Source organism: Anser brachyrhynchus (genome assembly GCF_964034855.1).
Source record: "Anser brachyrhynchus genome assembly, chromosome: 21".
NCBI lineage: Eukaryota > Metazoa > Chordata > Aves > Anseriformes > Anatidae > Anser > Anser brachyrhynchus.
In genome coordinates this window covers 8,377,551-8,405,491 of record NC_137714.1, presented here as the reverse complement: position 1 = coordinate 8,405,491, position 27,941 = coordinate 8,377,551, and the positions used below count along the sequence as shown (strand labels likewise).

Here is a 27,941-nt window from a genome sequence, read left to right as displayed (position 1 = left end):
CGCGAAGCCGGCGCGGGCTCTCATTACCCAGCTAATTTGCATGATAATTACTTTCTGGGCCGGGACTACATTTCCCGGCGGGCAGCGCGGCGCCCCCCCCGCCCTTATTGGCAGCCCGGCGCCTGCCCCTTCCTCCCGCCGCCGGCCCGGGGCGAGGGCCGGGCCGGGCCCGCCATGAACTTCTCGGAGCCGTGCCGGCTGACGGGGCTGCTGGGCAGGATCTCCCCCGACGGGCGGTGCCTGGTGGGTGCCCCCGGTACCGGGCCGGCTCCTCCTGGGGCATCGCCCCCCGGCCGCTGGGGTCCGGCGGGGCCGTGCGAGGGGCTGGCGGTCAGCGCGGCGCCTTGCCCAGACCCCGGGGCTGGCGAGGAAACCCCCCCAGATGGGTTTGTTTGGGGGCATTAGGGCTAATTGTGCCCGACGGGCGGTCTGGGAGCTAATGAGCTCGGTTTGTTGAATGACGAGAGGCCCCCCTGCTGGCTTAAATATTCGTACAGCGGTTTGTGTTACAACAGCTATGTCAGTCAGGCCTTTTTAAAGGAAAAAAAATAAAAAAAATTGTAGCTAAAGCTCTTTGGGTCAGCAGCGTTTCGTTGGGATGCAGCAAAAGTTGCGGTTTTTAGCTCTGGTGCTGACACACCGGCTCAGCTCTGCTCTTGGTTCTGCCCAGGCTTCGTGTGTGCAGTACCGGCTCATCGTTCGGGACGTGACCACCCTCCAGCTCCTCCAGCTGTACACTTGCCTGGATCAGATTCAGTACATCGAGTGGTCGTCCGACTCCCTTTTCATCCTGTGCGCCATGTACAAGCGGGGGATCGTCCAGGTAAGCACCCGAACCAGGTATGTTTCCCGTGTGGTGTGAGTGAGAGCGTAACAGCAAGCCGTTGCTCGGTGCTTTTGCTAAAGTAATTGACATTGTTATTCCTAATACATGGTTTGAGGCTTTGTAACCCAGCAGGCTAATATTTACAAAACTATCACAAACATCTCAGTTTGAAAACAACCAAAATTTGAATAAAATACTTAGCAAACCAATTTAAACCAAAGCTAGAGAATATCTTAGAAGTTTCTTATTTCAGCAGGGAACAAATACATGCAAGCTTGCCAAGTGGGCTGAAGCATGTTTTTTTTTAAATTGCTGGACGCTTAGAATATTTATCACAGAAGAAAACTCACTTTACAATTTGTATTAACACACAGAGGTGTGGGGCTTACTTTTGTAGCGGAATCCAGCGCCAGTCCTTCATGGCTGCGGTCTTTCAGAGGTTTCCTGACCTCTCTGGTATGTGATGCAGGAACTTTTCCTCAGCTGTGGCGTGTTCTTGCAAGAAGAGGTTTAGATGAAGTGTTCGTTTGGTGCAGTCTGTTTGGTTTCCTCTCTGTCCTAGGTCTGGTCCTTGGAGCAGCCAGACTGGCACTGTAAGATAGACGAAGGCTCAGCAGGATTGGTGGCCTCATGCTGGAGTCCGGATGGTCGTCACATTCTCAATACAACTGAGTTTCATGTAAGTGTGAAGTCATGATTACTCTCGATGGTATCAGATGTTGCTGTCTGCACTTTGCCTCTTAAAATAACCAGAAGCTCTTAAAGCTGTAGTGGTGGGAAAGAACACAATGTTTTCCTATATTCACAGATGTAATCTAGGTGAATTCCAGTTTAGATGTTACTCCGTTAACATTTTATTCTCTTGCATTTGATACGATAGAGAATGGACACTTCAGGTTATACAGGTAAAACTGTGTTGTTAAGAAAAGCGTAGGGATAACTGGCATTTATCAAAGCATTTTTAGTAATCAAATGTGGTGTTGGTAGCTCAGGGTTTCTAGCAAACAAGCATAACAAAACCACATCCACAAAAATTTAAGACTGGCTGTGGAATTAAAAAATAAGCTCATAGGTTTATATCTAGATCCTGGAAATGTTTACAGAAATGCTTGATTTTATAGGTAGGAGTCAGAAGGCTGTTGATAGAACCACTTGTGGAATTACAATTAAAGTGCATGCAAGTGCTTATTGATTAAGAGCCGTGTTCTAGGTGTAGAAACTGAAGCGGTTTGTGTGTGCTGGACACAATGGGCTTGTTGGAAGGCGTGTGGAAGTCTGACTCTCCACCTTTATAGTCTGGATTATAGCTGATGATTGATGTTATTCAGTGCAGAGAGGAACGGTCAGAAAATAACTAGGAACCACGTGCAAGAAACTTTTCTTTGCTGTATCTAATCTTTTCAAAACTAGATGACGCGTTGTTGTGACACAATCCTCGCTTGCACTGAATTCAAATACTGCACTGCAAGATTTCCCTGTTTTAACCCACTGACCAAGATTTCGGTGATAGATGGGGGAATTTGTGATGTGTGCATACTATAGTTAGTGTAAGTGCTGATGCTCTCAAGGAAACCTCCAAAGAAACATGCTTGCAGCTGAAGTGTAGTTCCCTGTGCACACATTGTGGAATTCTCTGGCAAGCCTGTTTAGTGTTTGGCCAGGGTTTTTAGTGCTGACTGAGGTAGAGATTTTTCTGGCTATAAAACAGTCTCCTTCCATTCTCCCCCACCCTTTTAGATCATGGGCTAGGAGGAGTGATGAGTTTCAGCCTGAGTTTTTCCAGGAATGATTCACCTTGATGGTGATTAAAATAAAAGAGCCCAGAGCTTCAACCTGCAGTCAGTAAAGACACGCTCGCTACTCAGGCAGAAGCGTAGCAGTCTGTGTAACCCAAACTGAGGGCTGCTGCTATGTGCTACAAGTGAGTTTTGTATGGCACATGCGTGTGGGGGTGGACGAGCAAGTATTTATTACCTCCCAACAGAACTTGGTTTGACCTTAGAGGATTTCATTAAGCCTTTGCCAAGTTGGCATCTGTGTTGGGATAAGTTTTCTTTCCAGCTGTAAACAGGTTGCTAAATTAGCTTTTGTCAGACAGCTGCCTGGGTTATGCCGATGTCTGAGTTGTGTTTACTCTATAGCATGCTAAATCCATAGTCTGGTGGGGCAGACATGAGCGGTGCTCAACACAGAAATTGTCAGGACACTTAATATTGGTGTATTAATGTACCTTAGCAAATTCAAAGATTGCTTGGAGGGCTCAAAGGTTCCCTGTGAACCAGTGCAGCTTGGCTTTGGTAGCGTGGCACTTTCAAACAGCATCAATTAATTACTCATACTTGTAATTCTTCAGGTCAGCATGTGAGCTCCACTGTAAGCTCACAAATAACTTTTATTCCTACTAGAATTTTTAAAAGCATACGGTTTTGCTAATTTATTTCCAGCAATCCATACTTACTTGTGCCACAGAAAACTTATTCGTCAGCTAACTTGCTGTCCAGTTCTTTTTGCAGTCAGTGCTAGAGTGAATGATTTTATGAGGCTTTTAATTGTGGGGGGTGTGGTATTCCTGACTGGAGAAGAGTGCATCAGGATTCTGACATTGCTGAAATCCGTTTTGACTCAATTACCTTAAATAATAATAGCTAGAGAGCATCGCTGCCTGACAGTAACGTAAGTCTGCAAATACAATCATTTTATTGTGGATGAGTCTGTAAAAATGTGTAGGCTTTCTGGGTCCCAGAATTATTTTGCAGAGGACAGTGATGTAGAATGGTACAGGTAGCTATCTAAATCTTACAATCACTGCAATAAACAGCATGCTGTGCAAGCCCACTGGATGGTGCAGTCTTATGAGAGGAAGTATATCCAGAGTCACTAGTTCTACCAGGCAGCTGGAAGTATTCAAAGGTGCTTCCAGACTTGAAAGGCATTTTTTTAATCATCTGCTTCCATCTTATAGCTGCACGTGACAAGTGGCCAGAATAATTACAGCTTGATTTCTTTCATCACCTTGGTGTTCATACCAAGCTAGAGTACAATTCTGTTAGGAAAAGCAATTTTGAAAAATAGTGCTCCGAAGGTACTTTTTTCTTGGTTTTAATAAATAAAGACTTGGTGACAATCAGAAAAGCACTTTCTGAAAGCCTGCTAAGCAAAGTCTACCTGGAATCTGCAAAAGCTGGCACACGGAGTCAACGCTAGTGATTCACGTAGAGCCCTGGAGAGCAGCTTGTCATCCCATGGCTATTGTTTGCTGCTCTGTTTTGCAGCAGGTGCTTCCTCTCCTGCTGAAATCCTCTCCATTTTGTGGGGCAGTTCTGTGCTCCTGCTGCGTTGTAGCGTGTCTAGCACAGCAAGCTGATTACCTGAAGGTTCCCTGTTTTCAGTTTGTCCTGTGGAAGATGTTCTGCCCAGTGTTGTTCCTCTTACAGTGCTGTCCTTCCACCTGAATGTCAGATTGATAGGCACATGTAGAGCTTAAACGAGCTGTGAGTAGAAGATGCAGAGAAAGCAAACGGAGCTTTTGCGTCTTTAAAACTTCCAAATTTTGTGATAAGTATCTGAAGATAATCAGCGTTGTTCTGGAGTGCTGCTTTTAAGACCCATACTTACAAACCGCACGTGCTGTGCTCTCTCTAGTTCCACTTTAGTGCTGAAGCATTAAGGAACTTCTTTAGAACTCCAGCAGCAGAAAAAATGTGTGTGTTTCTGTGTATATTGGAGCTAATCCTTGGTAACTGGAAATGGCTACGTTGGTTGAAAAATGCTTTCTGTCGAGGAATGTGCTCTGAATAATCTTCTGAAATCCGGTGCTGACAGACACTGCTATGTAAGGAGGCTTTGTGACCCAGTCAAGTCTGGGACAAAAGTTGACAGTCATTTGAGATGCAAGGTTGTTTAAAAGTGTGTTTTTATCTATTGAAAATCACCAGTCTTACACCTGCCTATAGCCGTCAACATCGGGACGCAGTCCTGAACCCAGCGCTGGAGACTGTTTATCACGTTACCATCTAAATACTTTTTATTTCTCAGCTGTTTTTGGGCTATTTTAAAAATGCTTCTGCTTCTGGTTTGTTTTTCCACTGCAAAACAACAGCTGAAAACTTCTCAGACACCATTATTATTTGGATTTGAGTTGGACAACTCCACTTAATTTAGTCACCTGTAGTAAAGGATCCCTCAAAATGATTGGCCAAGCAGTGCTTGCCATGGACTTAGCTGGCCGCAGCCTGTTCTGCTGGAAAAACAATTGTCCCTTCCCCGTGAACTCTCTGAGAAAAAAGTCATTAAGAAGAACACAACTAATTGTGACTTTAGTGGTGTGTTTGGCTTTCTTTTCATCCTCTGTGCGTGGCAGGGGTTGGACGAGATGATCTCCAGAGGTCCCTCCAACTTCAGCCGGTCTGTGATCTTGTTTCTGTCTCTCAATCACCTCTGTCAGCTGGGCAATAAACCTCCTTGGGCTAGTTCATGTTGTCAGCTTGGGCAGGATTGTGGAATAATGTTTCATTTCCAGCGGGAAAGATGAAGGTTCCCCCTTCTGGGGACATCTAATTGCGAACATTGCTAGCCTGTGTAAGACAGGGGTCAGGTCCATAGGCGAAGCACGCAGTGTGTCTTTCTCGGTTCAGAAAATGTTTTTTGTCTCTAGACAAATAGAACTGAAAAGAATCCTGATTTTGGGTGTCAGTAGTTTGCTTTCACATGCTTTAATGCTGGGACAAAACGTTCGGGTTAGGTGTCGTGTGACTTGGGCAAGAGGTTGCGGTGAAGTTACTGCAGCACTTACACGTGGACTCCAACGTAGCTGTGAAAAGGCTGCAAGTTAATAAAAGGTAAGCACAAGGGAGATGCTGAAGCTGAATCGAGCATCGTTTAGTTAGTGGGTGTGTTGTAACTGAGTTCGATCAACTCTGAAGATGAAGTGCCTTGGTTATCAAAGTATTATTATACTTGGTACCTACAATAGGCTTTGTCTTCAAAAGCGGGGGGCTTTTTTGTGCGATTGTCTAGAAACATGCTCTGGGTGCTTCTTGGTTGAGCTCTGTAGTCTCTCTGAAGTACTGCGGAGAGGGCATTCCTACAATTTATGCCTTATGTGCTAGAAATGATGTGCTAGGGAGGTAATGGAGCGATGCAGTACTACTCCAACAACGTTAATGTTGCTGAAGCTTTCTGTGGCAGTGAAGTAAGCTCACGTCTAGCTGTTAGGTGCGGCAGTACAGGAATGAACAGGGAAACCATTACGGATGTCTTCTCGGGGGAGTTGTCAGACTCAACCCTTTCAGAGGAGGTTCCTGAGCAGCACACGGGAGGACTGCACCTATGGGCGTAGCAGGGATGGATGCGGAAAAATCCTCAAAGGGAAGGCGTACTTGCCATTTCTCTTCTGAGGTGCAGTCTCGGGCAAGGCAGAGGTAAGAGCCCTTGCACGCCCTGGGCTGTTTCTCTCTGGTAGAGGTTTCCCTCTTCATACAAACTCAGCAGTATGTTTTTGTGTTTTCTGAGGCTCTGAGCCAGTCTGTACGGTGCAGGATAGAAGTGTGTGACACACAGCAGGCAAGGTGAGTTGATTGTGAGGCCAAGTAGGAACACAAATGTAAGCTTGGATGCCTTTGTCAGGAAAAATTACGATCCAGACCTCAGCATTCAAAGCTTGCAGCTGCTAAGCTTGTATTAAGTGGCTGTAGAATGCATGTGTTGTGTGTCCTGCATGTTTTGGTTGGGGAGGAACAGCAGCAAGTACATTTAACACTGCAATTAATAGGAGCAAGCAGCATATCACTATTGCAGTTGCTGTAGAAGAATGTGAGTAGGCATCGTGTTGGTATTTTTAAAGTAAATCTTGCCTGAAGAGCAGACTAACAATGTGGTATTTCTGTATGTCCGGAAGTGGGCAGTTGCAGTGATAAAACTTGATTAATGTTGCTCATCTAGTGCATTCCTCTAGGATCTGTTAAACTGCCAGGTTGGTACTGTAGATGCCTAGCTGTAATTTCATAGCTGTTAAATAAAGGATGAGAACAATAAAGGCTGCATCAAATAGGGGTCCAACAGTGCCTTTTTTACAATCAGACCGGGATCTGGTTATGCTCTTTCCTGTTATTACTAAATAATAATGTTTCTTGTGTTGTCTTTTCAAGTCTCGCAAACTTTTGCATATAAAAAAGCAGTAGGAGAACTAGCTAATGATGCTGTCCTGCTTTTGGACTCCACATATCTCTGGAGAGATGCAGCATTTGTTAGGATTCTACAGCTTGGTTTGAACACCTATCAGTCGCTTTCGCTAGAAAGCGTGGCTCGTGTCAGCGGTGAGAAAAACCTCCAGGTCCTGTTACAATGCACAGTGTGCAGGGTTACCTGGTAGACCAGGTACACAGGATGCTACCTTGGGGTCCTCTCTCACTAAAGAACCGTACCATGTACCAATTGCTTCAGAGAAGGAAAGTAGGTATTGAGGACAAACACAAAAAATGCAGCAGGAACTTGTTCCATTTCTGCTGGTAGTTGGTCTGTGCTTGATGCGGGTGGGTGAGAGAATGGTAGATGGTGCTAAAGCTTTACTTATGCAATGAATCAGAACTAATTTTGTTGTTCAGTAGCCTTGGGAAAGAAGGTTTTATGACCATGGCTCTTTATTGCAAAAATAGTTTTACCTGTTCTCTTACCTTGGTATAATAAAATGTAGGAAAACACGAGGAAAAAAACTTACGCTGGAAACATTCCTTGCTCCAGATATAAATGCGAAGGTTCACATGACATCCTGATTAATGCACATATGTCTGGTGTGGCTGCCGTTGCTAAGGCAGAGGAAGTATTTGTTTTTAATTGAATAATCTGCAGATGGCAACGCAGAGCTTCCAGAATGCAGGCTGTGACCTTGAAGAGCTGTGGAGAGGCTTGTTTTGCAGCTGACTGCCTTCTCTGCAGTTCTTGTTTTGTGGATGCACAGGTCTCCAGAAATACCCTAGATAGGATGTTAAATGCGTTTCTTTGCACGCTGTATTGTAGTTCTCTTCTAATTCTTTAATTATGTAATGTTGCCTTCCTGTGGGTGGCTGAGGGAAGAGAAAAATGCAAATTAGCTGTCAAAGCTGAGTGTGAATTTGAAAGAAAGCCTTGTCATTTAGTAGCCCTGTCTCAAGAGATACGATACCCGTAAGCTGCAGCAATTTCTCATCTATTCATAAATGTGATAAACTCCTCATCTCTCTTCCAGATTCCGTGATGAAACTGCTTTTCCAACTGAAAAGCATCTATGTACAATACCTTGGCAGTTGTGTTGCTAGATTCCAGCTGACATCCCTAAGTTCAATATTAACAAAGTGCTTGCGTCCGTATTGGCGTTAGGCACCTGTACCCCTCTAGAGTATTCGATACGTGTGTAATGTTAATTTGAAATAAGTGTCCTTGCTCGAATTGAAGAGAGTCGGGAGAGAATTCCTTGCAGGTTTTCTTACGACTTGTTTGTGCCATGTAGAATAATTGCAAAGCTTAATTAAACCACAGAAGATGCATTTATCTACTTTGTTGTTGAACTAGGTTGTTTGGGTTTTTGTTTTTATTTTTTAATCTACAAAAATAAGCAAATACTTCCTCGTTTTCTCTTTGCAACAGCTGCGGATAACTGTGTGGTCCTTGTGCACCAAGTCTGTGTCTTACATCAAGTATCCCAAAGCTTGTCAGCAAGGTGAGTGTCACAGCTTGAACAGGGGGATGTTATTTTTAATGTGGCACTACGAGAAACAAAGCCGATGTGTGAAGATGAAGCGCATGTTTCTGAACAGAGCAGGTTCCTAGTCCCTCCCTGCTGGGAGGGCTGGCTCGCCCTCAGGGCTGCACGGCTCTGAAATCAGTACCCAGGTGCCACCTACTGCAAGTGCTGCCCTAGGATCTGAGGTCCTCTTCCTCACTGAGAGAAGGATTACAGCTGATCTACGTGCCTGTTCTTTCTGTCCTGGTCCCCTCTGAAAGGTCCTGTAAGACATTAAATTAAGCTGGATGCACTGGTGATGAAAAGCACTAATCCAAAGTGCCTCATTTTACACGTGAAAAGATTCGAAAGGGAAGCTCCTGTCAGAACTGTCTGCAGCGTGACTGTGGTTAGCAGTTTCCTGGCTGAGGTTTGCATATAATAGTCACACGCGTGCTGAAGATGGCAATGTATTTCTTCTTTTATAAGAGTGGACAGGACACACGCCTGGAAGTTGATGGGATGCCGGTAATTGCATACCTAACACATGCGGCTAGGCTAAATGAACTGTTTGTTTGAAATCTGTGGATTTTTTGTAACAACTGTCTGTCAATAATCTAACAGTCTTTTTAGAAGCGTGATGAAGTTCTGCAGTAGCTGGAAAGCTGCATCCTTAGAAATCATATATTCAAAGTCCAAGAATTGCATAAGCAAATTAGTGGAAACTACTTATTGACTTAATTAATGGGATCTTCTGTAAAACTTTTTTCCCCTCTCCTCTTACTTCCCCCTTGAATTAGGAGTAACTGCTTTTCACTGAAGAATCATCACTTATTCTGCCTTATTTTGTCTTAGCGTTACCTTTCTGTCTCCTTGTCAGGGATCGCTTTCACTAAGGACGGCCGCTATATGGCAGTAGCAGAAAGACGCGACTGCAAAGACTTCGTCAGCCTCTTCGTATGCAGTGACTGGCAGCTACTCAGGGTAAGGCATGTCCCTGTCTTCCACGGCTTCTGCAAAAATGACAAGCATCTGTTGTACACTACTTTAAACACCGTCGCTTGGGTAGACTGGTTTTAGACTTGCCGGTGTATTTTCTAGCCAGCATCTGGCTCCTTTGCTGGCCTGTAGGTGTGCTTCCGTAGCAGAGGGATTCCGTTCAGGAAGCTGTGTATGCTGCATGTGTGTAAAGAATTTCTGACGGAATGCAGAGCTTCCACCTTTAAATTCTGCATGAGCTTCTTTACAACAAACTATTCTACAGTAATACTGAAGGTATCTAATGCATGACAAAGTGATCATTTAAATTGTCATATAAATCATTTTATTTTCAATTTAAAGATGAAAATGGTCTATGAAGAATACATGCTTGCATGTCTTGGAGAACTGGATGAATCTGAGAAATTAAAACCCTTTCTGAGACAAGGAATTAGGTTAGCCAGACTTCTTGGCTGAGTCAGTGTAACTACCTTTGTTTTTTTATGAAATGCTGTTAATTTTAAGATGCTGCAACTTTTTGCCCTTTTTCTACAGTTTCTTTGATTTCTCTTTCTGGAATATTTTTCATAATAGTAAAGTATCTATTTCTACATTAGCATACAAAATGCTGTTACCTTTGTGGGAGATCTTAAATGTATAGAACTAAGGATTATGTTTAGGTCAGATGCAACGGTATTTGGTAGTACAATGTTTCTAATTACTTTTTCTCTTTTGGGGACAGCATTTCGACACTGAAACACAAGATCTCTTTGGGATCGAATGGGCTCCCAATGGCTGTGTTCTGGCAGTGTGGGATACATGTCTTGAGGTATGATGAAAAAGCTTATTTTCTTAGAATTTGGGTTGGTTTTTAGAGCTGCCGTGTAGCAGTAACTGAAATAGCTAGTATTGTAATATTTTTAAACAAATATAACAAAAGCTGAACTCAAATGAAACATTTAAAATATGCCTATATTGTTAATGGGCATCCTTACAAGTGTATGTCAAACTGTTATGTAGGTCTTTATTTAATGATAACATTATCACATTAAATTTCTAATTTATTTAAAAATACATTAGTTTTGATTGTGAATGTTGTGCAAGCAACTATTCAGATAAATAATGAGTTATGCTTTAAAGTAATATTGTAGAAATCTTACATTATGTTGCACAATAATTTTGTGCATCTATGCCTAGAGCCTCGCCTCATATCGCAGATAAGACACTATGCCCTTTGTATTAAATTTCTGTGCTTTAACCAGGGAGAGCTTGGCAGGAGTGGTTTTGCCTGCCTATGGCTTTTAATGATATTGTATTTAAAATTCATCAACTTCTTTTTCAGTATAAAATATTGCTGTACTCCCTTGATGGCAGACTGCTGTCCACATACCGGGCGTATGAGTGGTCCTTAGGCATAAAATCAATTGCCTGGAGTCCCAGCAGTCAATTTTTGGCAATTGGCAGCTATGACGAAAAGGTAAGAAGTAGGTTTTTTCTTTTCCATCTAAACCATTTGCAGAATTTTGTCATAACAGTTCTGTCTTGCAATGCTTCCTTGAATTAGGTGCGTATCTTGAACCACGTAACTTGGAAAAAGATCGCAGAGTTTGAACATCCAGCAATGGTTGCTGACACAAAGACTGTAAGTACGGATCCAAAATCTATTGATAATTGCCAGCACTTTGTTGGTGCAGCTATTCGTATCTGAAGATGCCAATAAGTCCATTTCATGCTGGAGAGTAGGTTTTTTTCCTTGTAAGGTATGGACAGTGCTTGAGAACTCCCTTGAAAACTAGGGGATGTAAGAGAAACGGAGGAATCCTTTCAAATTTTTTTGGAATACGCACATATGATTCTCAGTGTTGGCACTAGTAGATTCTCAGAGGACTTCTGTCATATGCCAGTGTATTTTGATGTAGATGGTGATTGTGTTACCAATTTGGGTTGTGCAGATGATGACAAACGGGGGAACTTAACAGAAGCGATTTCTCAACTTTAAACAGCATTTGAAGTGGATTGTGATTAGATTCGTCTTGTATTTACAAGCTCATCCAGCTCATTGTTTATTTTTATCCTCGCATGTATGCGTAGTCTCTGGCCCCATAGATTCTGGGTAGTTGGCTGCAGGCAGAGAGCTGTAGCTCTTGTTCCAAAAATCATAAGCTGCTCTCATTCTTCAAGGTAAAAAGAACAGTGTAGTAGTGCTGCGTGCCATTGAGGAGGAAAGCCTAGTCTTGTGTCTGGACAGATATCCTTTAAGAGTTCACATGTGTAGACTGTTAAGTCTGCAAAATCCCCATGGCAGTGCTGATGCCTCTTAACCAGAAGCAAGGTATGATCCATTAAACGCACCTCAGCAAAAACTTTTCCTTTCATTTATTTTCACTTTCATTTATTTGTCACAGGAGTGTTCTCTTGATCATGGTTCCAACAAACAAACGATTCACTGAGAATGTCGGACTCAGTATTTGCCTGTTGGAACCCTTTCCTTTTTTAATGAACTAGGGGGTGCTGAGATGTAATACGCTTGAGCAGTGGAATGTGAATTTGTTAATAGCCCATGTTTAAATGCTCCTAGGCCCTTCTGTAGAGCTCTCACTTGTTTCTTTGTAGGTTGTGTATAAAGAAGTGGAGAAACCTCCATCTGTTGAAACGGAGAGGCTTTCTTTCCCACCGACAAGAGCATTGGCTAGTTCTCTCTTCAGCACACAAAGTAAATGTAAGCCAAAGTTTACTAAAATGAAACACTTGAGCTTGCCATTTGAAGTCTTTCTATAAATAAACATCATAGGTAAACTCTGCCTGTTTGATATTGGAATGGATCCTCTGGATGCTTTGCTCAAGTCTCCGGAGTTAACTGAAGGGCTTCAAGGGCAGTAAGCATCCCTGCTGGCGAGGGTGCTGTCTGCAGGATGGTTTGAAGGCAGGCTAAGGCTAGTGGGGTATTGTACAAGAAAACTGTAATTGCTTGGGCATAGGAGACATAGCTAGATCTCAATCCTGGAGTTGCTTGAAAGAATTATCTTAACGTTGTGTGGTTTTCTGATCTGTTCAACCCATGCAATATTTCACGCCTTGGAGTTAAATTAACTGTGGCAGATAATAGTGATAGTTCACCTGACTAGTAATTAAGAATCTTATCATAGTGTGTGGCAGTTTTAGTGATTTTTATAAAAAAAAAAAAAGATAAAAATTGGAAGGTGTTGCAGCATTGCTATTTGTTTTAGGATAGATTAATCCTTTAGTATGAGGTCTTGTAAAAAAGCAAGAAAAGAGGATTTGGCTTTTGTCTGGGAAGCTGTAGTCCTAGCAATGCTTTAAGCTTACCCCCAGACAACAGACTCTGAAATACTAAAGAGAAAGTAGACAATGTATAATTAGCATTTTTCTATTGTTTTTACTGTCTTATTTTTTGTGGTACTGTAACAGTAACTCACCTTTGCCTTGCACTGGTATTTGTTAGAGATACTAGTGGAAAATTTCATCTTATATATTCTTCATAGTTTAGTTTCAGAATTGCTAGGATTTCTAGTCTATTTTTTTGTAGAAGGGTAAGAACAATAAACTGTCGATATGAAGATGCAATGTATTAAAAACCACTGAGGTTTCTGATTGAAACATCTTGGAGAAGAGTAAAATCCTGTCCTATCATTTGAGAGTTTTTTAACAGTTGGAATAAAAATATTTTGTCCATGCAGGCTTGTTTAGTAAAGCACTTTTATTTCCACTTCCAGATGACATTTCCCAGGTGCCGGTCTCTTTCCAGTATATCAAACCAGTTGCTGATAGGGCTAATCCCAAAATGGGGATTGGGATGTTGGCATTCAGTTCAGATAACTGCTTCCTGGCAACCAAAAATGGTGAGTTCCTACTGCCCCCTAGTAAAGGGGAAACCTCCTCATTATATGTGGTGTCTTCTTACAGAAACGGGCAATAATGGGTGAGTTATTTTGCTCTGTGGAAAGACTCAGGGCCTATTTAAAATTGGATCTCTACTACGTAAACACTTAACTGCAGCGGAAATTCAGCGTATGTTGTGTGTAGCATGTGTAAAGTATTGCGAGCTGTGAGACCTGCTTACCATTACATTACCTTGGTTTGGGCTTTATATTTAACAGAAATAGTCTGTTCTGTATTTCCTCAAATCTATATGAGGTCACTGTATTGGAAAATGAAGGATTTGTGTACTTCCTCTATTTATGCAGTGTGTCTTTTGGAAGGCGGAATTCTTCACAACCTGTCGTAGTGTGACTTTTGATTAACACGAATAGTAAAAGTTGTGGGATTAACATTCAATTTTTCCCTTTGACAGGCCCGAGGGCTGTTTATGTCAGGATGCGAAAGTTGTGGTTCAGAGGCAAAGCCTGCTAACAGGAGCAGAATTGTGAATAACTTGATAAAAGCCAGTGACGGACTGGAAGACAAACCGAGTTGCTTCGAAAAAGGCTGAGAGATCTGTTTTTCCTTCTGCTATTCATGTGATTGCCTCTTTGTTTTCTGACAGATAACATTCCTAATGCTGTCTGGATCTGGGACATTCAAAAGCTGAAGCTATCTGTAGTCCTAGAGCAGCTGTGTGCTATCCAATCTTTCCAGTGGGACCCACGACAACCTCGACTTGCTGTGTGTACAGGAAATAGCAAAGTCTACTTATGGTCCCCAGCTGGATGTGTGTCAGTGCAGGTTCCAATGGAAGGTAAAGCTTTCTGCAGTTACTTCCACAAGCAATCATCAGCTTCTTATAAACCTCTTTTCCACTTTTATATTGGTCCAAGCATTACTGTGTGAAGGCTTAGCTGTGTTCTTGGAGCTTCTTAAAACCAGGTGGTTTCTACCCTTTGAAAAGACATTTGAAATGAGACAGCAAACACAGTAAAATACATCATGGACGGAGCACAGGGGCTAATGATTTACTTGTCACTTTAATCACGTGATATATTGAGTTCTTAAGCTTTACATTCTCATAAGTTCGTTTAGATAGGAACTGTCATTGTGCAGAATGCCAAGAGTTGTAATACTCTGAAATGACTAGAATGTCTTGAGGTATTCTGAAAACAACTGAACTACAACTACAAAAATACAAGCAGGGAAAAATGTGTTAAGTCTGCTATATAAAGATGGAAGAACATATGGGAACCTGAACTCTAGGTCAGCCTGTGTTATGAGAAGCTTTATGGTTTGCAGTGAGTGATACCAGGCCATTAGCTAGATCACAACGTCTTTCTGCTTATTAAACAGAAAATAAATCAGATTCAACTTTTTCCTCTCTCCACAAGTAGCAGCTGGATCATCAGAGCATGCAGCTCTGCAGCAGTGGACAGTCTTGTGGCATTTGTTTGCATTAAAATGATGAGTCTCCAAACTTGATTATGCTTGTATATGGAGTACAAAGTAACTGTCAGTTTTGGGGAAATGGTCAATAACACAGATTACTTGCACTGAGATACTGGAGAGCAGATTGGCTCCACTATAACAGGAACAAAATCAAACACTGTTAAAGCTTCTAAAGTAGGAGAATATTTTTTTGCAATGTGTGTGACTTAGCCTACAAAAAGGCCTGGAATAAGAGGTGGTTTCTTGCTGACAAACTGTGATCTGTTTCTGCAGGTGAATTCCAGATCGTCTCTCTCTGCTGGCATCCTACTGGAGATTCCATGGCACTTCTGAGCAAGGAGAACTTTTGTATGTGTTACTTGGAAAGAGAAGAGGTGAAATAACTGTCAGCTGCATTAAAAATGCTCTCAAATTTGGGGAAGAGGGTCAAACCCCATTGCCCAATCTGAAGGTTTTTGTACTTATATTTATTTGAAGGAGTGTAACCAAACTCCAATCTGTAAAGCACTATGTTTATATTTGAATGGTGTTGCAACTAAAGCATAGAGAATGAAGTCTGGATTTTAAGAAAACTAGTTTTCATGTAGTTGAATTTCCTTTGAAATTTTGTCAACTAGGGAATTTTACTTCCTAAAATTGTATCTGAGTGTATATAATGTATAGCTGTTATTTAAATTTGATAATTTCCAATAAATATTTTGATAGTTACAAACTTTTTATGACTCTAACTATAAACCTGTACTACCCTAGATTTACTTCACTGAATCTTTCCAAGAAAGATCATACCTGATGCCCTAGAATATATTCTAGGGAACTGAAAGGGGAGTTTCTGAACCAACTATCTAATGTTCAGTAAGGAAAGAGCTGTTGGACCATCCTTTATCTTTCATTTGAGTAGCCAGCCTATGATTCTTCAAGGGAAGGGAGCACCTCTTTTTTTTCTTCTGCTACTTAATTTGACAGGCTCAGTCTCCACAAAATGAAGAACAAAGAACAAATTTAGTTGGCATTTAACTTTATTGCAAGATAAAATAAATAGATACCTTAGAAAATGCATTGAGAGGGGCATGCAGATTGTTGCATTCCATCATGATTTCAGCTTTATATAAATTTCAGAAATCACATCTACTTTAAGTTCAAGAAAATACCACTGCAGCACAGCACTTACTCAGTATTGTAGTTACGCAGACAAATGCTCTGATAGAACAGGGTGCATAGAAGGTCCTATGCAATGGCAAAGCTTGTTACAGTAATCTCAGGAGTAATTCTGGTTTGAGTATCTCTTGCACCGCTCCTGGAATGCGGTACTAGAGACTAGTTGAGGGTAAGTGCAAGAAATGTATATATCAAGACTGACACACAGTGCTTAAATTTTTAGGTATTAGGAAGTCCTGTACTGCTGCTGTCCCAAACCACAGTAAATTTAGGAAAAAATTACAAAGAATATAAATCTAATCAAAGTAGAATTACTTTAAGTTATAAAACTGTTCCTGTAAATAATAACTTCAAAGGCAAATGTTTATGAGGCTTTTGGCAACGCTCTCGAGATAGTCTTTATTCTATGGCTGCAGCAAGAAAACATGTAAGAAAATGGCAAGTTAGACTCCATTGAGAGAGGGAACTATTTTTTTTCTACAAAAAGCTAATATATTCAGCCATATACTTCCGTTTACAAAGTAATGGTTTGTGTACACTGCTCCTGAGCAGATGCAGCAGTACAGCTTTAACAAAATTTGCTGACTGCTTTCCTAAAGAATGACTGACACAGCTTTCAAAATTCTTAATGGGCATTAATCAAAATGCTAAGATTACTGTAACTGAGGCACTAATACCTCTCTAAACAATTTCAAGCACACCACATGATTTGGCACTGTATAGGGCACTGTAATATGGCATGAACATGCTGCAGTATCTTGGATAGCTGTGTAGAGTGTTTGCAGCAGAAATCAATCACATGGAATTAACCAGGAAGAACACGTAGTTAGAAATGGAAGAGGAAATAATAACTGCTCCCTGGCCCTGTCTAAGACCCACTAAGAACTGTAAGTTAGATACAAAACAAGAGTGACACCACCTTGTGTCCGCTTCAGGTTAAGCTGGCTTGTGCATTCTAGTGACTTCCTTAACAAGCAGGGCCTCCTGGGACCTATTAGTTCTACAACCACCCCCTTCCATTCCTGTAACTTTTCCCCTTTGATTATCAAATATTCTGCCACAGTGTGTACTCTCCCCAGGAGACTAATATAAAATCACCTTCCCTTGAAAAGATTAAATGCAATGAATTTTAAAATCCAATTTTGCCTCTTGTCATGGAGTAGCCGAGTTTGGCTTCATTGTTGATGAAGGACATCAATCCCAGGTAGGTTTCGATCAGAAGAGGACGCTCCAGCACTAGCACACCGTTAGCCCTTCCTGGCAACGGACACTCCTTATGGGCCTTCTTCACAGCTTGAATTAGCTGGGTTTTAAAATTTTCCAACTGAAAGAAAAAAAGACAAACAAAACACCAAGATGTTTTTCCATTGTTTTAAAAAGCATTATGCTTTCACAGGCAAAGAGCTGCTGATGTTGAAGTGTAAAGCACTAACACTACAGCTGTAGTGGTCATGGATCTTGCATGTCATAATCTTTACCTTCTGACATTTAATATGGAGAATGGGGAAACACAGCTTGCAGCTCTAAGTTCTGTCTTTGATTTAGCTGCTTCTGTTTGATTTACCTGCTGTGTCTTTTCAAAATAATCTAAGTAGTATCCAGCCTACGAAACCAAGAAGCCATCTAGAATAGAAGAGGCGATTCCCTTACTAGACAAAGGGATGTGATCTTCTCATCAGCATCTGCCATGGGATGTTCGGTGAAGGTGGCATACGGGACGCTTGTCGACCATGGGTTCCATCGGCTGATGAAGGAGGCACGGCTTTGCTTGTCCCACTGAATACGAACCCCAATACCTTCTCGCCTGAGGTTGAAGACAGCAGAATTGATACAGTAAGAATTTTTTACTCTTTGCAGTGAGTTTCATTAGCGGCATACCTTCTGAAAGAGTCCTACTTAAAACTGGCAGCTAAACTGTACGGTAATACGCTTTTTCTCTAGGAAAGTGATAAAATAATTAAACATCTAAATAATTCTATCCCTGCAACACGTAAGGATACGTTCTTATAAGCTGAGTGCAAAAAGGTTATGCTGATGAGACATCTTGGACACAAAGGCTAAACCGTACTGTCTGTAGTAACCTACACTGACGTATGACCTGACCTTTACACCTGGCTTTTTAATAATGCTACAGTACTGCTACTGCTTACTGCGTTACAAAACGGCAGTGAACTTCTCCCAAATCTACCAGTCTTGTCCTTGAGCAACTCGCTTTTAATGCAACTAGTAAGTGTCCAAGCAAGACCACAGCTACTCTGATCTTCCAATGAAGCTTCAGTAACTGTAAACGCAGTAAATGAGTTAACACCAGCAAAAGGAAGAATCCTCAAAACGTGTCCAATGGTTAAAACTAAAGGCTGTCAGCTCAAGCTACTTAGGGTAACACTACAATATTACTCCATCAACTTACTTGTTCAGAGATTTAGGTGGGAACTCAAACTCTCCTACAGAGATGGTATCAACTGCATTGAGTGAAATCCTCGTCACGTGCTGGCACTGCAGGCTGATGAAGTCGTATTTACAGATCAGAAGGGACCGATCTGTGATGAGAACGAGACGCTCCTTCTCGTTGTTCCAGTGATCAATTCTGGTAAGGTAACAAGATCGAGCTTTAGCAGGCGTCTTGGCTAGCTAGAAACATTGTGCAGCCTGATGGGACGGAAGAGCTGCTAAGGAGAACAAACTGAAGTTTTAGGCCACATTTTCCATTGTAGCCTTTGCTTGGAATCATCGAGTCTGGTAAGAGGTTGAATGTCCCAGCACAGAAATGGAACAACATCAGAAAACATTAAGAACATCAGAGCAGGCCAGAAGATACTGAGGAAGAGCTCTAGCGCTATCTCATGCTGCCTGAGCCCAAGTGCTACAACTGCTACAATTCAGGGACCCAGTGCTAATTGGGGCAGGTGAGTTTCCAACAGCTCTCCAGGAAGTGAAGGGTTCAATGCTGTGCCCTTAGCACGCTGCCACGTTTACTAAATGAATAACTGCAATTGTGCATGTCCAGGGGAGAAAAAGTCTTTTATAACTGCTATGTTTGTGGTGTGACTTAACGTACTAATCTGTAAGAGCATCTGTACACCCACAACTGGTCAGTTTCTTCACGTTTAACATCAGATCTTACCTTTCCCTGCGTGTTTTGCCACACTACCTTCTTGAACCACCACAGCTGTGCCACAATCTCATCCTCAGGGCGTCTAAAGCTGGTCCTACTTCCACTCTAAGGGCGATGAATTCAGCATTCAAACTTGAAACCTACTAGAGCTTATTTTTACCGCTTTCACTGTCTTGCAAAAATTAATAAACGTTGTTTCACCGGGGATGAGAGCAAAATCATTCTCGTAGTGTAACGGTAATTACAAACAGGGGTTGGACACAGCCTTTCTAGGTGACAGGGCGCGTTCCCTGCCGCCCTGAGGTGTGCCGGGGGGAAGGCCTGGAGCTGGCCCCGCTGCCTGCAGGTGGGGCTGGGAGATTGGGGCCGGGGGCTTGGAAATCGGGGCCGGGGGCTCAGAGATGGGGGCTTGGTGTTGTCTGCAGACAGCAGCAGCTCCTGCTTGGCCCCCAGCCCCTCACACTACGTTCTTCCCCGTTCAGCCCCGCTCACCGGCGAGGGGCAGGACCCACCTTTAGCCCGTCCCAGACCCCCCCAGCCCCCTTACCCCCCCCCCAGCCCCCCTTACTCCGCCAGCAGCCACACGCTCTGCACCTCCCCGTCCTCGGCGGGCGTCAGCACGGCGCGGATCTCGCCGACCGCCTGCTCGACGGCTCCGGGCTGCGGGGAGAGGAACGGGACGGGGGCGGTGAGGTGAGGGGGGACCGAGGGGGGGACCGAGGGCGGGGGGGGGTCGGGGCCGAGCCGGGCCCTACCCGGAACACGAAGAAGTCCCGCAGGCGGCCGCGGCGGGTGGCGTTGCGCACGGGCAGCGGCCGCAGGCTCTGCCGGGCGGGGGGGCCGCGGGGGGACAGCGGCACCGGGGCCGCCACCCCCAGCACGGCCGCGGGGCCGCAGCCCCCCGGGGGGCCGCCCGCCGCATCGCCCAGCGGCAACATGGCGGCGGCGCGGGAGGGGCGGGGCTAGCGCGAGGGGGCGGGGCTTGGGGTAACTCGGGAGGGGGCGGGGCTTGGGTGCTGGGTTAGGGTCGGCGTTAGGGTTAGGGTCGGGGTTAGGGTCAGGGTCAGGGTTAGATTTAGGGTCAGGGTTAGGGTTAGATTTAGGGTCAGGGTTAGGGTTAGATTTAGGGTCAGGGTTAGGGTTAGGGTTAGATTTAGGGTCAGGGGTTAGATTTAGATTTAGGGTCAGGGTTAGATTTAGGGTCAGGGTTAGGGTTAGGTTTAGGGTCAGGGGTTAGATTTAGGGTCAGGGTTAGGGTTAGATTTAGGGTCAGGGTTAGGGTTAGATTTAGATTTAGGGTCAGGGTTAGGGTTAGGGTTAGATTTAGGGTCAGGGTTAGATTTAGGGTCAGGGTTAGGGTTAGATTTAGGGTTAGGGGTTAGATTTAGGGTTAGGGCTAGATTTAGATTTAGGATTAGGGGTTAAATTTGGGGTTAGGGGTTAGATTTAGGGTTGGGGTTAGGGTTAGATTTAGGGTCAGGGGTTAGATTTAGGGTTAGGGTTAGGGTTAGATTTAGGGTTAGGTTTAGGGTTAGATTTAGGGCCAGGGGTTAGATTTAGGGTTAGATTTAGATTTAGGGTCAGGGTTAGATTTAGGGTCAGGGTTAGGGTTAGATTTAGATTTAGGGTCAGGGTTAGATTTAGGGTCAGGGTTAGGGTTAGATTTAGATTTAGGGTCAGGGTTAGATTTAGGGTTAGGGTTAGGGGTTAGATTTAGGGTTAGGGCTAGATTTAGGATTAGGGGTTAACTTTGGGGTTAGGGGTTAGATTTAGGGTTGGGGTTAGGGTTAGATTTAAGGTTAGGGTTAGATTTAGGGTTAGGTTTAGATTTAGGGTCAGGGGTTCGATTTAGGGTTAGAGTTAGCTTGGTTAGGGTTTTGGTTCAGGTTAGGGTTTGGGTTAGAAGGGTTAGGGTTTGGGTTAAATTTAGGGTTAATGTTTGGCTTAGGTTTGCGTTTAGGGTTAGGTTTCAGGTTAGGTTTAGGGTTAGGGTTCAGCTTCAGGTCTGGGTTTGGGTTCAGGTTTTGCTTTTGGTTTTCGTTTATGTTTATGTTTGGGTTAGGGTTTGGGTTTGGGGTGGCTGCACTGGCGATGGTTTCACAGCCACCGAGCGGGGCTTGTTCCGATCCAGGGCCTTGTCTGCTTCTGGTGCTGTGGACACAGGGGGCAGGGGCGCAGCCCGCAGCCGTGACCCCGCTAACCAGAGGCACAGCAAGGGACAGCCACGAGCTGCAGCCCTCCGGCCCCTGCCGTGCTCAGTGCGCTCGACAGCAAAGGTTAAATTATGCTGGGGAACAACTGGCAAGTTAACGTTTGTATTTCTCCAGTCTCCGTCTTTATTGCAGATATTACCATCACTATTTTTAGAGCCCTGCTGTATCCCTGACTGCTTGCCAGGGCTGCTTTCCCCAAAGCCAGGAGATGACATCTTCGGCAGGCGGTTGTGCTGGGAATGGTACGGAATTGAAACCGTACTGACCTGCCTCCGCAGACGGCGCTGGGCTGCAGACACCCCCCTCTCACGTGTGCTTCCTGAGCTCTCTGCTGTCCCGTCTGCAACCCTCGCTCCCACGGGCACAGGGAGACGGCAAACCTCGCCTGGAAAAGGGGCTTAGGAGGGCACTGCTGGGCTGGCTTACAGCGGTGAAACCATGGCCATTGAAACTACCAAAACCTCTCACCGAAATAAAGTATTTATTAATAAAGCCTTCTTAAAGGATATTATCACAGCTCTCTTCCCTGCATGTGTTTATCATAACTCGGGTTCCCTGCTGGCAGCCCGACGTGGCGCTGTGCTGCTCGGGTAGGGTGCTGCGGGTCCCGTCCTTTTCAGCGCTGCTCGGAGCAGAACTGAGGTGTACCTGGTGCTTCCTCTGCTTGTTTGCGAGGGGAAGGACGTGGGCTTGTGCAAGGGTAATTGTGACCCTCAGAACAACTCTCCCTTGGCGAGAAAACTGGTGGGATCCCCGGGTGGGAAGAGAACCGCACCGCAGCGCTGCTGCCCCGCTGCTCCTCGCCTCCCGTGGTGTCAGCCACCCCGAGTCCATCCGTCCTGGAAGGACAGAGCCTGCCAGCTCTCCAGGCCTCGCTGCGTCTGCAAAGAGCGGTGGTAACTCCACTGATGCTCCTGGTAAGTTTTTGGGGTGGAGATGTTCGGAGGAGAGCGGGGCGGGGCTGGGGAGAGGGACCCCGGCTGCGAGCCACCTGGGCTTGGGCAGGTCTGGGTCATCTTGCAGTCACCCAGCTGCAGTAAAATCCGTGTCCTCTCCTCTTTTTGTGCTTCCCCCCTCAGAGCAGAGAGCTGGGGAGGAGCAGGCAGGTAGCTGTTTAATCCTGCTCCCCAGCTCCCTCTGCCCAGTGCAGTGCCCCCGAGGCACTGCTCCTTCAGCGCCCTTCCAGCGCTGCGCCTTCCCTGAGAGCCCTGCACGCAGAGCGCGACTTCCTCGGGAAGAGAGCAGGTTTTGCTTTCTGTTAGAGCGTGCGGGAAGAGTAAATCTTCGCAGGATGCCTTAGATTGGCTGCAAAGGGCTTCGGGACGGTGTGGATGGAAGTTGCCCTCGGTAGTGCACAAGGGCTGTCGGGGAAACAAACCCACAGCGCTCGTGCTGCGGTTCCACAGGGTTCCCCCTCCTCTGGTGGGGCTGGACGCAGCTGGTGGGAGGGATTTGTGGCTGTCAGCGAGACAAGAAAGGAGAGCATGTGAGCGAGAGGAGCTGGACCTGGGAAAGCAGGAGGGAAGTTTGGCTGCTCGGTGGAAACGCCGGGGAGCTGCTGGCTCCGTCTTGGCGGGGAGCAAGGAGGGAAGGAAGGATGGCCGCGGCCCCGCAGGTGGGCTGAGCGAGCTCGCCGCCTGCTGCCGGGGCAGCCCTCGGGGTTTTGGTGCCTGGGGGACGCCGCGGGGAGCACCCCGCCTCGCCCCATCCCCTGCTGGGTGCCGGCTGCGCGCTGCCCGGCCGCGTGGCCGCAGAGCAGCAAAACCCCCATGGGGCTTCGCTGCTGGACGGGACCCGGCCCCCGCGAGCCCCCGGGGCTTTGCCCCTTGCCGGGAAGCAGGCGCCAGAAGGAAAAGTCACCGCCGCGCTCCTCGCCACTAGCAGACGGGCGCGAGGAGCCAGGTTTGGTCCTGGCAGCAGCCCAGCGGCAATCTGCGTCGTGAGCACTTCCCACGGACGGGGGATCCGTGCTGAGCCCGGCCCGACGGGAGGAAGCCTCCAGGGGTGATAAACCTTCCCCGGTTGTGGAAGCCAGCAGAGATCTCCCCGTGCCCCAGCGAGGCCGGGGGAAGCTGTTGCCCGTCGAGGAACGAGGACCTGCTCGTGTGCTCCAGGTGCCCCGGAGGTTTCCGAGCTCCCACTGGCGGCACCTGGGGAGCAGAGAGGAGCTGGTGCCATGGATGCGCTCGCCCTGTCCCTCATCCTCGCGCTGCGAATATCCTCGCTTGCTTCTGGGACCAAGCTCCAGCCCTACATGTGAGTAGATCCCAAGGGGCTTTGTAGGGCAGGGGACTGCAAAGCGGAGGCTAAATGCAAGATTTTAAAATCAAGGATGAGGGGAGGTGCAGGGAGGGGTTTTTTTTGGAAAGGGGGTTATTCTGTGGTTCTTTATCTGGTACCAAATGTATGTAAAGGTAAAAAGAAACTTAGACGGTCCCTGCCTGTAGAAGGTAATTCGCTGTCTTTGACTGAAGCGTTGCTATTGTGTGAGCACAAGAGGCGATTATTGTGCAAATAGTTTGACCTTTCCTCACAGAGCTGCTGGTTTTATTGCACTTTGTGTCTCCTCAGTGCCTGTTTCTTTCCCCCCCCTTTTCCCGTTACTCTAGGAGCACGTAGTCCTCTCTTTGTAATTGAATTTCACAGTTACAGTTGGGTGTTAATCATTTAGCTTCTTTGGAAAACTTCCTCGCGAGCTTGGTCCCCTGCCAGGAGATGATCTCTGGATGCAGGGGGTTGCTCTCATTCCTTTGGTGAATGTTGCGTGGTGCTCTCACGGCAAGCTGCCCCCCCCCGAGGTTTTGGACATTTGGGTTCAGCAAAGGGGGAGCGGGGTCCCTTTCAGCAGCTTTGGCACAGTTGCTTTTTCCCCCCATGTCAGGGATTTTGTGCCTCTGCTTTGACAAGCACTTTTAGGATTCTTGGACGAGGCACTGGAGATGAGATGTGTGCCAAAGCGTCAGAGAAAAGAAAACGCCAGCGGCTGGAAGTGCTGCCCCTTCCCATAGGCACCGCTGACGATGCCTGTGGCACACAGACCCGCTCTCTGGGGACACAAAAACCTCCTTCACTGTGACAAATTACACCAAACGCTGTTGCTGTGCTTCTTTCAGCCCCGGTTTTGGAGGTGCAGAGGGCTCGGGGACGAGGCGTGTAGGTACCAGCAAAGGGCGCCCGGGGAGGGCAGCGCCGTGCGGAGCCGCCCCAGCCACGCGTGGGCTGAGCGGGGAGGCTGCAGAGCCCTGCCAAGGGGGAACGTGCCGGGGTCCCAGCGGCATTTCTGGGCTTGCTGCAGCGGTGTCACTGACTGTCCCGGGGCAGTGAGATGCCAGCTGTGAACTCCAGTCTCCACCATATCCAAATTACTTGATTTAACTTATTTTTGTGGAAACACGCAGCCCCTTGGGGGGAATCCGAAGGAACAGAAGCACACCCAGGTAACAAATGGCCCGTAACATTAATTCAGGAACAAATATTTCCTTCTTTGTCCTTAGTTAAAACTACTGACTCCTATTTGCAGAGGAAGAGCTAGGATTAGGAAAGTAATACAGCACAAACGCTGCTTTCCTGCTGCCTTTTCTCTGTCTCAGCTCCCACCTGTGAAACACCGGGTTGTGCTGCGCCCTTGGCAGCTCTCCAGCGTGTCCCAGCTCCGTGCCCCGAACAAAAAGGCACCCGCTGGGCTCACTGCTTCCCCTGGGGGAGAGCTGGCTGCCCGCTGCACGCCCGACCTGGGAGGGGGACGACGTCGGTGCCAGGCGCTCTGCCCGGCAGCTTTCAGTGTCTGCTGTGATTTACCCACAGCAGACACCACACGTGGCCGGGGACGTTCCCGCTGTCCCCGGGGATGGCGTGGGGCGGCGGAGCCGGCGCTGCCACGGCCGCAGCCCCACGCCGCTGTCTCTTTGTGCCAGGCCACACGTCTGCGCGGAGCCGGAGCTGGCGCTGGTGGGGCGGCGGGAGCCCTGCGCCCGGGCGCGCGCCCGCACCGTCAGGGTGTGGAGGCAGGACTGCGCGGGACGGCGCTGGTGCACGGGCTACGAGCGCAGGTAGGTGCTCCGCCGTCGCAGCCTCGTGCCGGAGCGTCGTGCCGCTCGGTTTTGTACCACCAAGGAACTCGTGCCGTAGCGTCGTGCCGCTCGGTGATAACGCCGCCGAGGGACTCGCGCGGAGAGGTGCCTTGTCAAGGAGTTCTGTTGGGGTTCACTGTTCCCAGTCCGCTGATGTACGGCGTCTGTTTCATGCAATCGTGCCGTGTTAATGAAACGATTCCGTGGCGTCACGTGTATAAATCCTGAACCTTTACTGGGGAGGGCTGCCGTCGTGCCGGTGCTCACCGCGCTTTGCCATGCTGGCGCCATGGGGTGGGCGGCGCGGCTGCGTTTATCCGTGCCAGAGAGGAGCCCGTTGGGCAGCCACTGCAGGGCTCCACAAAGCCGTGCTTCAGCCCCCCCCAGCCAGCTGCTCCTAGCTGAAAACTGAGCAGCAAATTGCTGCGGTTGTTCAGGTAATTGGGGTTTCGTTTCTGAGCTGGGAGGCAAGGAGGGGCTGCAGGGGGAGGGCTGTGCATGTGCCATCGCCTTTCCGTCCCCCCGCGGCACCCAAACGGCCGTGTTCCCCATCTCCCCCTGCACTCCACCTGCTTTCCTGGCCTCATTAAGCAGCTACAAGCCTTTACAATATCACAGTAATGATTTCAAAGAAGCGTCTTGGACTAGAGACAGCTTTTAAGTCTCGAATTCAGGAATTCTTCCTAACCTGTAATTGCTGGTAATTACCTCGGTGATGATATCTGTGCAGCAGGAGTGAGGGAGCAAACAGAGTCCAGCTTTTGGCCATGTTTAAGAGAGGACTTTGAAATGAGAGGTGCCTCGTCTGCTGCCACTTCAAAGGCTGGGAGCTCTTCAGTCCCAGCTGTCCCTTTAGTCCTTTAGTGTGTGTTTTTGACACTGTAAATCAAGGAGCTGAAAGCAAAAACCTTCTGTTGTGCTTCATTATAAATACCAGAGCAGCCCTGTGCTAAAACTCGGTTCCTGCCAGAAGCGGGGAGGTGAAGCCTGGAGGTGCTGCAAGGCAGAGCGAGGTTCGGCCCGTGGAGTTTTAAAAGCTAGCAGAATAAAAGGAACTGCAGCCAAACTGCCCCAGGCGAGATTTTGCCCCCTGTCCCTCCACTCCGAATGGCTCTGGGGAGCTCCTGGGCCGTGCTTTTGGGGGCTCCTGGCAAAGCGCTGCTTCTGCTGCCGGTTGTGCAGCCTTCCCCAGCGAGGTGACAGCAGGCGGTGACTTTCCTTAGCCCCCAGTAACCGAACGTGGGGGGTGACGGCGCTGTCCCTGGGGGCTGGAAGTGGATTTCCCAGCAGCAGGACACAGCAGGAGCTTTTAAGCCTGGGTTCCATTAGTTCTGGCTCATTCAACTTTGTCTGTGCCAGGGACTCCTGAAAACACAAAGGAAAAGAGAAACGTCGAAGATACTTTATCTGCTCTGTGGTTCTTTCCAGCCCACAGCATCCAGATACCCGCAGGCAGCCGGGGTTGTCAAAATATTTGCAGTTCCTTGAGAACCCCCGGGGGTGAACGTGTCAGGTGGAGCTCACCAAGGCCGTGGAGGTGAGGTCGTTCGGGTGCTGCCGGGAGCAGAAAGCAGCCCAGGGCTCGTCCTGAGCTCTGCGACCTCACCGGGTCGCGTTAGACCTGAAAGGGTGAGAAAATTCCCTTCCTGCACACCGGATAACCCAGTTCCTTGTCCCACGAGGGACAGGACAAAGAGGACCCAGTAGGAGCTTCGTGTTACCACGAGGGCACTCATTTTTGTTTCTCATATTCCTTATTTCTGACAAAGACTGGTTTTAGAGAGCCTGTGGTTTATCATGTTTTTCTCCTGGAAGACAAGTGAAGAATATTTTTTCTTTCAGCCCTCTTGACCTAAATCTACTAGTGTTCTCGTAGGTAGCAATGGCAGAGCTGGGGAACATGTTCCTTTACCCACTTTCTCCTGATGTAAATAGGAAACAAGGGAATTATTGAGGATACAAAAACGCAGTGGTCAGTATTGCTGTTCTTTCTCCAGACTCTTGCAACGCCGTTTCCTCATCATTCCTCAGCTTATGCAGGGCAGGTGAAAGAGGCTGCTGGCTGCCGTGCAGTTCTTCTGGATCCCATTTTCCCCGATCCCACCAGCTCTGCCCCAGCCCCGAGAGCTCTCTTGTCCCTTTTGGCACTCGGTGCCACGGTGCTAACAGCCCCACGCTGTGCCGGGAGCTGGCTCCTGCTGCCGAGGGCATCCGCATGGACCCGGTCCTGGTGCTGAGCTGCTCTGCTGCCCCGGTGACTGCGAGTTGCTTTCTCAGCTGCTTCTGGAACATGAGCATTTCCTTTGTAATTTGTCGACAGCTTGTACAAAAATTGGTATCTGCTTTCATTTTCCTCAGCTGTGCTTCCATATGCTGGTTGGCACAGAAGGGGAGCCGAAGGTTTCCTTCGCGGGAATCGATGGTTCACCGTTGTTTTGCTCTGTTTGTAGCAACATTCAGACAAAACCAAACAACGAGAATGAGTTAGGATAAATATTTTCGGTGGACATGTACAGCACATCTGCTGTGCCAAATATTTGTTGTTGTTTGTCTG

At 46.8% G+C, this 27,941-nt stretch overlaps 3 protein-coding genes across 4 annotated transcripts in view; 2 read left to right on the top strand and 1 right to left on the bottom strand.

Annotated features, from left to right (window-relative positions):
- Window positions 1-84: 84 nt before the first annotated feature.
- On the top strand, window positions 85-15,546 carry WRAP73 (WD repeat containing, antisense to TP73). Its single transcript, XM_080564644.1, has 12 exons — window positions 85-243; window positions 671-823; window positions 1,389-1,505; window positions 8,447-8,519; window positions 9,403-9,506; window positions 10,243-10,329; window positions 10,843-10,977; window positions 11,065-11,142; window positions 12,114-12,219; window positions 13,235-13,360; window positions 14,005-14,196; window positions 15,108-15,546. The coding sequence occupies exons 1-12, from the start codon at window positions 175-177 to the stop codon at window positions 15,215-15,217; spliced, it is 1,350 nt and encodes a 449-aa protein (XP_080420770.1). The 5' UTR covers window positions 85-174; the 3' UTR covers window positions 15,218-15,546.
- Window positions 15,547-15,832: 286 nt separating this feature from the next.
- On the bottom strand, window positions 15,833-20,061 carry TPRG1L (tumor protein p63 regulated 1 like). Its single transcript, XM_080564647.1, has 5 exons — window positions 19,860-20,061; window positions 19,673-19,764; window positions 18,400-18,576; window positions 17,640-17,793; window positions 15,833-17,313 (listed from the first exon to the last, which is right to left on the bottom strand). Exons 1-5 carry the CDS (start codon window positions 20,040-20,042, stop codon window positions 17,119-17,121), a joined length of 801 nt encoding a protein of 266 aa, XP_080420773.1. The 5' UTR covers window positions 20,043-20,061; the 3' UTR covers window positions 15,833-17,118.
- Window positions 20,062-22,727: 2,666 nt separating this feature from the next.
- Window positions 22,728-27,941, top strand: part of MEGF6 (multiple EGF like domains 6) — a 78,198-nt gene continuing 72,984 nt past the window's right edge. The window contains exons 1-2 of one of the 2 annotated variants that reach the window (XM_080564611.1): window positions 22,728-23,573; window positions 25,232-25,366. In XM_080564611.1, coding sequence (XP_080420737.1) covers window positions 23,494-23,573; window positions 25,232-25,366 — 215 coding nt within the window. In that variant the 5' untranslated portion in view covers window positions 22,728-23,493. The remainder of the gene's footprint in view (window positions 23,574-25,231; window positions 25,367-27,941) is intronic. The other variant, XM_080564612.1, reaches the window with a different exon arrangement.

Coding starts and splice junctions, on each gene's coding strand:
- TPRG1L (XM_080564647.1), bottom strand. CDS start 20,042: ATGTTGCCGCTGGGCGATGCGGCGGGCGGCCCCCCGGGGGGCTGCGGC. Junction 18,577..19,672: donor AGCGTGTGGCTGCTGGCGGA/GTAAGGGGGGCT, acceptor TTACCTTACCAG/AATTGATCACTGGAACAACG. Junction 17,794..18,399: donor CCACCTAAATCTCTGAACAA/GTAAGTTGATGG, acceptor CTTCAACCTCAG/GCGAGAAGGTATTGGGGTTC.
- WRAP73 (XM_080564644.1), top strand. CDS start 175: ATGAACTTCTCGGAGCCGTGCCGGCTGACGGGGCTGCTGGGCAGGATC. Junction 8,520..9,402: donor TCCCAAAGCTTGTCAGCAAG/GTGAGTGTCACA, acceptor TCTCCTTGTCAG/GGATCGCTTTCACTAAGGAC. Junction 14,197..15,107: donor AGTGCAGGTTCCAATGGAAG/GTAAAGCTTTCT, acceptor CTGTTTCTGCAG/GTGAATTCCAGATCGTCTCT.